We start from the raw sequence: 14210 nt of genomic DNA on the forward strand, positions 1-14210 counted from the left end.
AAACAAACATGTCAGATCTAGTCAGGGAAGGGAAGCTATTCCACGTGACTGTAGGGAGTGTTTGCCCATTGACAACAGAGGAGGCCCCAGGGGAAGACACAGCAGATCCTGAGAAGGCACCAGAGGTTCCAGCAGAGGTAGAGGGGTACATGGAGAGTATACACCATATGCAGGAGGACGTTAGGGGAGTGAGAGCCATCGAGAGCCGTGTGCAGCATGACAAACTAGGCTATCTTTGATTTGTGGCCTGCGTTGCTTTCTACAGGTGAGGATGGCCACGTTCCAGGCTAACTACATTGCAGACGACTACCAGATCTCTCAACGACTGGATAGATGTTCAACATATCAGCTAACCACATAATTTGATGTAATGCAACGTCTGCAATGTTGTCAGCCTGGAACGCGACCAACATCTTATCAAAGAAACGACTAGAGGCTCTACCTGACCTGTACGTTTATTTGGCCAACTCAGACTTTTATTCATTCTCTCCAGACACAGATAAAGCCTAGCCCTGGACTAAAAAAACATGTATGCTCAATGGAGAATCTCAATTGAAAGTGCTTTTAACGGAAACATAAGAGGTTGAAACCTTTCCTCATCAACATGTACGACAATCCTCTACAGGTGGCAGACTACTTTGGGGCCTTAAACAACGACGTGAACTACAACTACCATACTCTCATCCTAATTCACTTCCTACAGCTCCTCCTTAGCACTAATCCTTCAATGTTAGCAGTTTTGAAGGTTCTGGATAGGAATAAGCAGTGTAGTGATGGAGCTTCCAGTATTGCTGCCACCATACAGAAATGCAAACATCGACGAGTTAGGGCCAAGGGGGAAGAGCAGGGAGTGAAATGAGTCTCTCTCTCAAATGTCTTTCTCACTTAATACACAATGTGCTTCATTTCCTCCATGGGTTCTTGCTCTCCCTGCAGGTTGAGAATAGACAGATAGTAGTGGCCTATAAAGATGGTTCCCTGGCCCATCTACTGAAAAAGGGACGTTTCTATTTTTTGTTGAGTTTAATTATATTTATTTTTCTATTTTTTGTTTTGTTTTTGTAAACATTCCCTCATTTGAGGTTTTAAATTAACATTTGGAATCAGAAATCTAAACAACACGAATGAAGTGTTATTGCTCAGAATACAATTAGCATATCTTATGTGTCATTCTAATTACACCACACTGAAAATAAGCCTGGAGAAACAAACATAATGGGGTCCCGTGTGGCTCAGTTGGTAGAGCATGGCGCTCTATGCAAGACCTTAGTCACAAACTGTTAAAGTCAAACCATGCAGCCCTGTATTGAGGGTCCTCAGTAAAGCCCAGGTTGGTGTAGAGGCTGTAGGACAGTGTATTCTCCTCCTCAACGAAGCAGTACACTGGGAAGCCCTGAGAATAGAGTCTCCTGGACATGCTGCTGACCAGGGCTTTGGCCAGGCCCTGTCCTCTGTGCTCCTGCAGGGTGTACAACATACCTGTGATGGGGTAGGAACCATTGTTTTGGTAATTGTTTCCCAGTGCGCCCAAAATAAGGAGGGACATGTAAAATGTATAAAAGCATTCCTTAGTCCTGTTCAAGTGAGAGCTGTGTACAGTGCCTTCAGAAAGTATTCACACCCTTTAGCTTTTTCCATATTTTGTTGTGTTACAGCCTGAATTTCAAATTTATTAAATCGAGGTTTTGTGTCACTGTCATACACATAATACCCCACAATGTCAAAGTGGACTAGTGTTTTTTTTAAATGTTTACAAATTAATAAAAAATGAAAGGCTGAAATGGCCAGCAGCATACCACCCTGCATCCCACTGCTGGCTTGCTTCTGAAGCTAAGCAGGGTTGGTCCTGGTCAGTCCCTGGAAGTGGTGTTGGAGTGCTAGTAGGAGTGACCCTTTCCTCTGGTCTAAAAAAAATATCCCAATGCCCCCGGGCAGTGATTGGGGACATTGCCCTGTGTAGGGTGCTGTCTTTCGGATGGGAAGTCAAATGGGTGTCCTGACTCTCTGTGGTCACTAAAGATCCCATGGCACTTATCGTGAGAGTAAGGGGTGTCAACCGCGGTGTCCTGGCTAAATTCCCAATCTGGCCTTCATACCATCTTGGCCACCTAATCATCCCCAGCTTACGATTGGCTCATTGATCCCCCCTCCTCTCCCCTGTAACTATTCCCAGGTCGTTGCTGTAAATGAGAACGTGTTCTCAGTCAGCTTACCTGGTAAAATAAGGGATAAATAAATTAAAATAAATGTATTGAGTCAATAAATATTCAACTCCTTTGTTAAAGAAAGCCTAAATTAGTTCAGGAGCAAAAATTACAAGTCACATAAATTGTATGAACTCACTCTGTGTGCAATAATAATGTTCAACATGATTTTTTAATGACTACCTCATCTCTGTACCCCACAGAGAATTATCTGAAGGTTCCTCAGTCGAGCAGTGAATTTCAAACACAGATTCAACCATAGTGGTGGCTGCATCATGCTATGGGTATGCTTGTAATCATTAAGGAGAGGGGAGTTTTTCAGGATACAAATGAAACGGATGGAGCTAAGCACAGCCAAAATCCTAGAGGAAAACCTGGTTCAGTCTGCTGTCCACCAGACACTGGGAGATTAATTCACCTTTCAGCAAGACAATAACCTAAAACACAACGCCAAATCTACACTAGAGTTGCTTACCAAGAAGACATTGAGTGGCCGAGTTACAGTTTTGACTTAAATCTACTAGAAAATCTATTACAAGACCTGAAAAAATAAAATAATTGAAAAATTGAAAACCAATTTGACAGAGGTATTCCACATACCCATGGCACAGGAGGAATAGGTCAGAATCCAGGCTATGGGCTGTTGGCTCTCTGCATCCAGCACACAGCAAGACGGGTAGTGCCGGATCATGTTCCGGATCATCTGGAAACTGTCCTCCGTGTTCCCGAACTTCCAGGTTTTGTTGACTAGATCAGTGTGGGATTCGTCCAGTGAGGATATCATTGATTCAATTGCACTGTGGATTTGAGAAGGAAAGAAAGAAGAGAGGTGTGAGATAGATAGCACATCGTAAAGCGGCTGCTCGGGGTAACTCCGTCGGGATCTCAAATTACCGTTGAGCGTTAGAAAAGTAGAATACACAAGGTTCACTTAAGAGTATTAAGGACCTAAGCCACCCGAGCCATGGTCCGTTCACTCTGCTACCATCTAGCAGGTGCATCAGAGCTGGGACTGAGAGACTGAAATACTGCTTCTATCTCAAATCAAATTTTATTTGTCACATACACATAGCAGATGTTAATGCGAGTGTAACGAAATGCTTGTGCTTCTAGTTCCGACCATGCAGTAATATCTAACAAGTAATCTAACCTAACAATTTCACAACAACTACCTTATACACACAAGTGTAAAGGAATGAATAAGAATATGTACATAAAAATATATGAATGAGTGATGGCCGAATGGCATAGGCAAGATGCAGTAGATGGTATAGAGTACAGTATATTTATCTCCAGGCCATCAGACTGTTGAACAGCCATCACTAGCTGGATACCTGCCCGGTACTCTGCCCTGCACCTTGAGACTAATGCCCCATGTATATAGAGACATTTAACAGTGGTCACTTCATTTACTTTTTATATACTGTTGTTTACTCACTGTGTATGTATACTGTATTCTCCACATAGCTCATCCTAATATACCTACTATTGTACCTACCATTTTCTTTTCCAAATGATATACTGTCTAATGTCTATACACATCATGTATTTATATTCTGGATTTTTACATCGCTCACTCTAATATAGTATCTACTTTGGATTCTTAATTGTACTTGTTCTCATTTCTTGTTTAGATTGTTTTATTATTTGTGTATTGAATTTGCTAGACATTCTACTGCACTGTTGGAGCTGGTAACGTAAGCATTTCACTGCACCTGCTATAACAACTGCAAATCTCTGTACGCGACCAATAAAATGTTATTTTAAATTTGGTATAGTGAATCCTCAGTTTTCCTCTTGTTATGTCAGTCACTGACAGTCACTCAAGTAGCCCATGTCAGCAATGGTACTGCCCATGCATGCAGTGCACTTGCCATTGATTTTGTTTGAATGTGACACTCAGATATCATAAGAACATTGCACAAGTCATGGCAAAATTTGTAGAATTGCAGGAAATTAGCTTTAAAATTGCAAAAATGTCTCTACCCCATGGTAAAAGGAAAAGAGCTGAGCCCATCATACCTTTCTACAGGTGGAAGGCGGGATGGATCCTGGAGCACCATCATGTGACTAACAGACACTTTATTCACGGGTACCTTTCTCTCAGAAGCCATCGCCATCACCATCTCCTCATAGCAAAGACTGGTGCCTAAAATAGCAGACGGCTGTAATGTTGGCAAACAACTTCTATGAAATTGAACTTTGTGCTATATGGTGTGTGACTAATGAAACCACCCCAGATCCCAGCAGCCTAGAGACAACCGGAGACACCAGGGGCCGTATCTATCAAGCGTCTCAGAATAGGAGTGCTGATCTAGGATCAGTTCCTCCTTCTTCATAAATATGAAAAACTGATCCACTATGTTAGTAGAGGAAGGTGCAATAATGACCTGAACCAGAGCTCAGTTTGGGGGAGCTTGAGAGAGAGCTAAAGAGGGCGTTACACTCTGAATGGGGAATTCTCAACATGGTACATGCATTTTAAGGTCCATGGGTGATGGTTTTAGGAGAGAGAGAAACTTACTTTAGTTTCAGGAAAGAGAAACAACAAGAGAGACAGAGGGGGGTGGGGCGAGCAGGCAAAGTGCAAGTGGCAGGTACTGTAATTACAGTGTAATTACCTAAACAGAGGAACTTTGTCCAGTCAATTATGTTGTTCTCTTCAAGGATATTCCTAAAAGAAGCTTCATCTTTAGTAAAAACACATGTGTCTTTAAAAAGGTCCCCCTCCTGCAAAATGGGCAAATGCAGAGTTGAGACATCAAAATACACATTATTTCTATTAAGATTGGGACAGGTGTATCTTTATGAACTTATCTAATGTTACCTTCTCATATGGTGGTTTGCAGAGAATGACATTGAATTCTGGCCAGCGGTCCACAAAAACCTGAATCGGGTCAGCCATAACTCTGTTCATCAGGAAAATGTAACCATAAACCTTGACAAGACAAGGCAAAAATAACCCTTAGACACTACAGATAAAATTGGACATGTACCTGACAGTTCCTTAGATGCCTCCTTTATAGTCAATATATTTTGTCTAGCATTTGTATCTGTTATGTTTCAAGTCCAGTGTGGCTCAGTTGGTAGAGCATGGTGCTTGCAACGCCAGGGATGTAGGTTTGATTCCCACGGAGGTGCAGTACAGGGGGAAAAAAATACAAAAAAATGTATCCACTCACTACTGTAAGTTTCGCTGGATGAGAGCCAAATTACTAAAAATGTAAATGTTGCTGTTTTACACCGAGTATACAAAACATTAGGAACACCTTCCTAATATTGAGCTGCCCTCAGAACAACAACAATAGCGTTACACAGTTGTGTCAAGTTGGCTGAATGTCCTTTGGGTGGTGAACCATTCTTGATACACATGAGAAACTGTTGAGTGTGAAAAACCCAGCAGCGTTGCAGTTCTTGACACACTCAAACCGGTGCGCCTGGAACCTACTGCCATACCCTGTTCAAAGGCACATAAATCTTTTGTGTTTCCCACTCACCCTCTGAATGGCACACATGCACAATCCATGTCTCAATTATGTCAAGGCTTAAAAATACTTAATGTGTCTCCTCCCCTTCATCTACACTGATTGAAGTGGATTTAACAAGCGACATCAATAAGGCATCATAGCTTTCACCTGGTCAGTCGATGTCAAGCAAAGAGCAGGTGTTCCTGATGTTTTGTACACTCAGTGTATGTTTTAATATATCTTTTTATTTATTTATTCATTTTATTTCACCTTTATTTAACCAGGTAGGCTAGTTGAGAACAAGTTCTCATTTGCAACTGCGACCTGGCCAAGATAAAGCAAAGCAGTTCGACACATACAACAACACAGAGTTACAGATGGAATAAACAAACATACAATCAATAATACAGTAGAAAAATCTATATACAGCATGTGCAAATGAGGTAGGATAAGAGAGGTAACACAATAAATAGGCTATGGTGGCAAATTAATTACAATATAGCAATTAAACACTGGAATGGTAGATGTGCAGAAGATGAATGTGGAAGTTGAGATACTGAGGTGCAAGGGAGCAAGATAAATAAATACAGTATGGGGATGAGGTAGATTGGATGGGCTATTTACAGATGAGCTATGTACAGGTGCAGTGATCTGTGAGCTGCTCTGACAGCTGGTGCTTAAAGCTAGTGAGGGAGGTAAGAGTCTCCAGCTTCAGAGATCTTTTCAGTTCGTTCCAGTCATTGGCAGCAGAGAACTGGAAGGAGAGGCGGCCAAAGGAAAAATTGGCTTTGGGGGTGACCAGTGAGATATACCTGCTGGAGCGCGTGCTACGAGTGGGTGCTGCTATGGTGACCAGTGAGCTGAGATAAGGCGGGGCTTTACCTAGCAGAAACTTGTAGATGACCTGGAGCCAGTGGGTTTGATGACGAGTATGAAGCGAGGGCCAGCCAACGAGAGCATGCAAGTCGCAGTGGTTTTGGTGACAAAACGGATGGCACTGTGATAGACTGCATCCAATTTGCTGAGTAGAGTGTTGGAGGCTATTTTGTAAATGACATCGCCAAAGTCGAGGATCGGTAGGATGGTCAGTTTTACGAGGGTATGTTTGGCAGCATGAGTGAAGGATGCTTTGTTGCGAAATAGGAAACTGATTCTAGATTGAATTTTGGATTGGAGATGTTTAATGTGAGTCTGGAAGGAGAGTTTACAGTCTAACCAGACACCTAGGTATTTGTAGTTGTCCACATATTCTAAGTCAGAACCGTCCAGAGTAGTGATGCTGGACGGGCGGGCAGGTGCGGGCAGAGATCGGTTGAAGAGCATGCATTTAGTTTTACTTGCATTTAAGAGCAGTTGGAGGCCACGGAAGGAGAGTTGTATGGCATTGAAACTCATCTGGAGGTTTGTTAACACAGTGTCCAACGAAGGGCTAGAGGTATACAGAATGGTGTCGTCTGCATAGAGTTGGATCAAAGAAACACCAGCAGCGAAAGCGACATCATTGATGTATACAGAGAAGAGTCGGCCCGGAAATTGAGCCCTGTGGCACCCCCATAGAGACTGCCAGAGGTCCGGGCAACAGGCCCTCCGATTTGACATACTGAACTCTATCGGAGAAGTAGTTGGTGAACCAAGCGAGGCAATCATTTGAGAAACCAAGGCTGTTGAGTCTGCCAATAAGAATGTGATTGACAGAGTCGAAAGCCTGGCTGAGCGTGGCTGAGGTGCACCCATGACCAGCTCTGAAACCAGATTGCATAGCGGAGAAGGTACGGTGAGATTCTAAATGGTCGGTAATCTGTTTGTTAACTTGGCTTTCGAAGACTTTAGAAAGGCAGGGTAGAATAGATATAGGTCTGTAACAGTTTGGGTCTAGAGTGTCTCCCCCTTTGAAGTGGGGGATGACCGCGGCAGCTTTCCAATCTATGGGAATCTCAGACGATATGAAAGAGAGGTTGAACAGGCTAGTAATAGGGGTTGCAACAATTTCAGCGGATAATTTTAGAAAGAGAGGGTCCAGATTGTCTAGCCCGGCTGATTTATAGGGGTTCAGATTTTGCAGCTCTTTCAGAACATCAGCTATCTGGATTTGGGTGAAGGAGAAGTGGGGGAGGTTTGAGCGAGTTGCTGTGGGGAGCGCAGGGCTGTTGACCGGGGTAGGGGTAGCCAGGTGGAAAGCATAGCCAGCCGTAGAAAAATGCTTATTGAAATTCTCAATTATTGTGGATTTATCGGTAGTGACAGTGTTTGCTAGCCTCAGTGCAGTTTGCAGCTGGGAGGGGGTGCTCTTATTCTCCATGGACTTTACAGTGTCCCAGAACATTTTTGAGTTTGTACTACAGGATGCAAATTTCTGTTTGAAAAAGCTAGCCTTAGCTTTCCTAACTGCCTGTGTATATTTGTTCCTAACTTCCCTGAAAAGTTGCATATCACGGGGGCTATTCGAAGCTAATGCAGAACGCCACAGGATGTTTTTGTGCTGGTCAAGGGCAGACAGGTCTGGAGTGAACCAAGGGTTATATCTATTCCTAGTTCTACATTTTTTGAATGGAGCATGCTTATTTAACATGGTGAGGAAGGCACTTTTAAAGAATAACCAGGCATCATCTACTGACGGGATGAGGTCAATGTCATTCCAGGATACCCCGGCCAGGTCGATTAGAAAGGCCTGTTCGCTGAAGTGTTTTAGGGAGCGTTTGACAGTGATGAGGGGTGGTCGTTTGGTTGCAGACCCATTACGGATGCAGGCAATGAGGCAGTGATCGCTGAGATCTTGGTTGAAAACAGCAGAGGTGTATTTGGAGGGCAAGTTAGTTAGGATGATATCTATGAGGGTGCTCGTGTTTACGGATTTGGGGTTGTACCTGGTAGGTTCATTGATAATTTGTGTGAAATTGAGGGCATCAAACTTAGATTGTAGGATGGCCGGGGTGTTAAGCATGTACCAGTTTAGGTCACCTAGCAGCACGAGCTCAGAAGATAGATGGGGGCAATCAATTCACATATGGTGTCCAGGGCACAGCTGGGGGCAGAGGGTGAGACACTTGTTTCTGGAAAGGTGAATTTTTAAAAGTAGAAGCTCAAATTGTTTTGACACAGACCTGGATAGTAAGACAGAAGTCTGCAGGCTATCTCTGCAGTAGATTGCAACACCGCCCCCTTTGGCAGTTCTATCTTGGCGGAAAATGTTATAGTTAGGGATGGAAATTTCAGGGTTTTTGGTGGTTTTCCTAAGCCAGGATTCAGACACGGCTAAGACATACGGGTTGGCAGAATGTGCTAAAGCACTGAATAAAGCAAACTTAGGGAGTAGGCTTCTAATGTCAACATGCATGAAACCAAGGCTTTTACAGTTACAGAAGTCAACAAATGAAAGCACCTGGGGAGTAGGAGTGGAGCTAGGCACTGCAGCTCCTGGATTAACCTCTACATCACCAGAGGAACAGAGGAGAAGTAGGATAAAGGTACGGCTAAAAGCTATAAGAACTGGCCGTCTAGCACATTCAGAACAGAGAGTAAAGGGAGCAGGTTTCTGGGCACGATAGCATAGATTCAAGGCATAGCCCCCAGACGTTCTCTCGTGGTAACCTGAATTTTAGAAAACCTTGTCTGAAGAAATAGCACCATTTTTACTTGAAATCTTTAAGGAGGCTTTAAATAAGAGAGAACTGCCTGCCTCTCTGAAGCAAGGGGTTATTACTCTTATACCTAAACCACACAAGGATCTCTTAAATATTGATAATTGGCGTCCAATCACACTCCTAAATAACGACTACAAAATTATAGCCTTAATCTTTGCAAAAAGGTTAAAGTCTTGCTTGAATTATCTGATTGATGAATGTCAATAAGGGTTTATGAAAGGGTGCCATATATCTAATAATCTGAGGCTGGTGTTAGACTTGTTGAGTATTGTGATCTGTTGGATGACTTCCCTGTTAATCTATTTTTGGATTTTCAGAAAGCATTTGATACAGTAAGTCACAATTTTATCTTTGATTGTCTTAAGCATATGAAGTTTGGTCTTTTTTTATGCTATTAGAACTCTGTATAATGGTGGCAATAGCTGTATCAAACTCTGTCATGGAACTTCTTCAAGGTTTAACATTTACAAAGGAATACGACAAGGTTGTCCAATTTCACCTTTTTTTTTTTTTTAGTATCTCAAATGTTATGCTCATTAGTTCATAAAAGTACATTTGAAGGCATTACATTCTAGGCCAGAGAGATCAAGATATCCCTACTGGCGGATGACACCTCACTTTTTTTGAAAAATGTGTCACAAGCTAGATTAGCATTGGATACCGTGAAGCAGTTCTCCAAAATCTCAGGTTTGGTATTAAATCTTTCCAAATGTGAGAAGTTTGTTCTGAAAGGAGCTGTCAATCCAGCAGATTGTAACATCTCTGAAAAAGATACTGTAACCTACCTCGGTGTAAAGATCACCAAAAATCTTAAGGCTGTGAATGATCTTAATTTGAACCCTGTAACTGAATCTGTCAACAACAAAAAAAATCCTCATGGTCAGGGAGAGATTTAAGTCTTCAAGGAAGGGTGCTTTTATCCAAAGCTGAGGGGCTGTGTTTTTTCATCTATTGACATTCCCAAATCCACTTGCTGTGCCTTAGATAGGCTATTGTACAACTTCATATGGAAAAACAAGCCACATAAGATAAAAAGAGATGTTATCACCAACAGGGTTTGTGATGGCGGTCTAAATGTCTTAGACTTCACTCTCTTTAATCAGATATCAAAAATCAACTGGGTTAAAAGGTACAGAAAAAATCATCATAGTTTCTGGAATATTATACCTCATTTTGTTTTCAGAAGGGCTTCATTTTTTACTACAATGTCCATATATTGTGGGTAAATTTCCTGTGAAACTGGCGGCTTTTCACAAGCAGGCTTTAACTTCTTATGGATGGGTGGCAGTATTGAGTAGCTTGGATGACTGACGTGCCCAGAGTAAACTGCCTGCTACTCACGCCCAGAAGCTAATATATGCATATTATTAGTAGATTTGGATAGAAAACACTCTGAAGTTTCTAAAACTGTCTGAATGATGTCTGTGAGTATAACAGAACTCATATGGCAGGCAAAAACCTGATATAAAATCCAACCAGGAAGTGGTTTGTAGTTTTTCAAGTGATTGCCTATCCAAACTACAGTGTCTGTGGGGTAATTTTGCACTTCCTAAGGCTTCCACTAGATGTCAACAGTCTTTAGAACCTTGTTTGAGGCTTCTACTGTGAACTGGGGGAGAATAAGAGCTCATTGAGTGAGAGGACTGCCAGCAGGGCATGAGCCTCAGCCATGCGCGCTCACGTGAGAGGTAGCTCAGTTCCATTGCATTTCTGTCGAACTGCTTTGCTTTATCTTGGCCAGGTCGCAATTGTAAATGAGATCTTGTTCTCAACTTGCCTACCTGGTTAAATAAAGGTGAAATAAATAAATAAAACATTGGGTGAGGCGGGTTGCAGGAGAGTATTTTGAAGTTGAGGTTTAGGAAAAATATTAAAAAGAATGCGAAGAAAAATATATAAAAAGATATATACCATGGGACGAGACAAAACAAAGACAAAGACGTCTGACTGCTACGCCATCTTTGAACTCTTTAGGCTATGTAGTAGAGTTAAAATGGTTATTCCAGCAAACTTCAAATTATTAGAATAGTACACAACGCAGAACAGAACAATCAGGTTGAGGGTCAGTGGCCAAAGCCCGCGAACAGGAATATTCCAAGTTCAGACAGAAGGGGGGAGTCAGATCGCCAGGAACTTTACTTTTGGTTTCTAATTTTAATTGTTGCTCTACTGGTGATGCCTGTTGATGTTAGGTAGGCAGCTACAGTAGCTGAATGATGTTAACATCTTCAGGTTTTGTTTCATTAAATGTATTTTATTTTATCTGGGTGCTTACGTCACCTACTAACACCCTGGTACTACCCATAGATCCCGCTCTCCTCAGTCTGAGAAAACACTGAGAGAGAAAGGTACGGGTTGCAGATTACTCCTTTGTAGAAGTCCGTAACGTGAAATAAATAAACGTCCCAAGGTTAATGCTGTAGATATTGTTATAAGGGGATGTGAGACTATCGAAACACGTAACTTTCAGAGTTTTATTGTTGTTATTAATATAGTTACAGAGTGCTAAAAGTGTTGCTAGCTAGTATGACTTTCTTTCTGTGATGCAGACGGCTAGCTGAGCTGCCGACTAGTGATGGTGTTGCATTATGGGGGATGTAGTTTTTGCCCTCTAAGGCGATTTTACGTTGTAACTTGTTTGTGTTGCAGTGGTTTTGTACATGAGTTGTTGTATTTTGCTACTATCAACACTGAAAGCACCTAGCAATGTATTGGGGATGTGAGACAGGATATGTGTTTTACCTTTCTTCATGCTCCTGTGTAGAACAACTTGTCAGGTGGTACATTGGAGACTGATGTGTTCCTGTCCTGTCTTTTCATAATACTATTGCAGGTATGGTTCTATTGTCTAAGAATTAAGATTATACATTCTTTGTATTAAGGACTGGTTATTATTTTATACTATACATTATGGCTTTATGTATGAGTGTGATTGTGAGAGTCTGAGAAAACACTGAGAGAGAAAGAACAACTTGTCAGGTGGTGCATTGGAGACTGATGTGTTCCTGTCCTGTCTTTTCATAATACTATTGCAGATCAACATAAAAGCCTAAAAGACAGCCGTGGTGTCGCTCTTCATTTCTTGGTTCTCCTGTGGTGCATAAGAAACCCGCTACAGCTACATCTTATCCGACTTGCCACAACTAAAGGAAAAATAGTTATTCTGTTATAATATATAATAATGTAATCTATTCCAAAAAGCATAATCTTTGCATTATCAAATCAAATTACAATTTATTTAAAGTGCATTTAAGCCTTAATAAACTTCACAAAAAAAAGTATAATTTAATAATAAAAATGAATATAAATCACACTATACTACCTTAATACCCACCTGCTGCGACTGAGGAAATAGCTCTTTCAGTTGGGTCTCAACAGTCTTCAGCTGCATTTCATTCAGTTGCTCCATGGTTGTTCCTCGTTCTGACACTTGCATGACTTGACACTAAACAAACGACTGTACAATAGGCTAAATAGCCTAAGGCTGGCAAATCATTACATTACTTCCAGAATTTATCACGCAATAGTGAACAATTTTACTTCAACATGTTTTTACAATCTTCTGTAGTTTACTTTCGGAGTTACGAGGGAGGTGAAATGACTCCCACATCGTGAAAATGACAAACTGACCCGTTCTTATTTTGGTCAAAAACAACTTTAAATCGAAAAAGTGTCTGTGCACATGCGCAGTTCGGCGCAAGACGACCGTTCGACCCGATGATGTATTTGTACGCTTACATTTAGCTAGCCAACGTCGCCATGACATCTCCTACCAGCGTGATTGGGGATTTATATTGGAGAAACAGTTTTAGCCTGTCTTCATGTAACAGTGTAGGTTCCGTCCCTCTCTTCGCCCCAACCCGGGCTCGAACCAGGGACCCTTGCACACATCAACAACTGACACCCCACGAAGCATCGTTACCCATCGCGCCACAAAAGCCGCGGCCCTTGCAACGCAAGGGGCAACCCTACTTCAAGTCTCAGAGCGAGTGACGTCACCGATTAAAACGCTATTAGCGCGCACCACCGCTAACTAACTAGCCATTTCACATCGGTTACACTCACCCCCCCTTTGACCTCCTCCTTTTCCGCAGCAACCAACGATCCGGGTCACGGCACCAATGTAACAGTGTAGGTTCCGTCCCTCTCTTCGCCCCAACCTGGGCTCGAACCAGGGACCCTTGCACACATCAACAACTGACACCCCACGAAGCATCGTTACCCATCGCGCCACAAAAGCCGCGGCCCTTGCAACGCAAGGGGCAACCCTACTTCAAGTCTCAGAGCGAGTGACGTCACCGATTGAAACGCTATTAGCGCGCACCACCGCTAACTAACTAGCCATTTCACATCGGTTACATTCATACTGTTGTAGTCCAAAAAAACAGAAAGTATTTACCTCTGGTTCTTTCAGCCATTCCTATGGGGAAAATGAGTCGGGAAAGAATTGGGTTTTGGGATAAACCCCTGCAAACAAGGTCTGTTAACACAGGCTTAGGATATTTTATACGTTTTGTTCTATGAGATAATATCAGTCAGTTAACATGACCTTTATGTTTTCTGAAGCTTTTAATGTGCTTTTTTAAATGATTACATAAATGCTTCAAAATTCACAAAAAGTGACATAAACTGATTAAGATTATCTCAGAACAAAACGTTTAAGATCTGCTAAGCCTGTGTTTACCACAGACCTTATTTTCGGCGTTTATCCAAACGCCTACAAAAACTCCATTCATATTCCCATAGGCTTTGTCCAATGAACCATGGCAGAGTTAGTGCCAACAAAAAGACACCATTACTTTCTCTCTATAAGAGTCCTGTCCTGTATATTTTGTAAATGAATAATTAGGGTGAAAATGTGCACAATTATTGATATATGTATACTAGTTATCCTACAA

General features: G+C 42.0%; 1 protein-coding gene across 1 annotated transcript; it reads right to left on the reverse strand.

The window, feature by feature from the left end:
• Nucleotides 1-1061: 1061 nt before the first annotated feature.
• si:dkey-76k16.6 (glycine N-acyltransferase) lies at nt 1062-12851 on the reverse strand. The gene is made up of 6 exons (XM_014215748.3): nt 12647-12851; nt 5032-5142; nt 4815-4934; nt 4227-4411; nt 2805-3001; nt 1062-1479 (listed from the first exon to the last, which is right to left on the reverse strand). The coding sequence occupies exons 1-6, from the start codon at nt 12746-12748 to the stop codon at nt 1271-1273; spliced, it is 924 nt and encodes a 307-aa protein (XP_014071223.3). The 5' UTR covers nt 12749-12851; the 3' UTR covers nt 1062-1270.
• Between the last annotated feature and the right edge of the window lie 1359 nt (nt 12852-14210).

This window comes from Salmo salar, chromosome 01, assembly GCF_965601325.2.
Source record: "Salmo salar chromosome 01, fSalSal1, whole genome shotgun sequence".
In the NCBI taxonomy this organism is placed as follows: domain Eukaryota; kingdom Metazoa; phylum Chordata; class Actinopteri; order Salmoniformes; family Salmonidae; genus Salmo; species Salmo salar.

What these genes read in the sequence shown, in the direction of transcription:
- si:dkey-76k16.6 (XM_014215748.3), bottom strand. Translation starts at nt 12,748, where the DNA reads ATGCAAGTGTCAGAACGAGGAACAACCATGGAGCAACTGAATGAAATG. An exon ending in TCTGTTTAGGTAATTACACT is followed by an intron (nt 4,412 to 4,814) that starts GTAATTACAGTA and finishes CACACCATATAG; the next exon opens with CACAAAGTTCAATTTCATAG. An exon ending in CTATTCCTCCTGTGCCATGG is followed by an intron (nt 1,480 to 2,804) that starts GTATGTGGAATA and finishes ACCCCATCACAG; the next exon opens with GTATGTTGTACACCCTGCAG.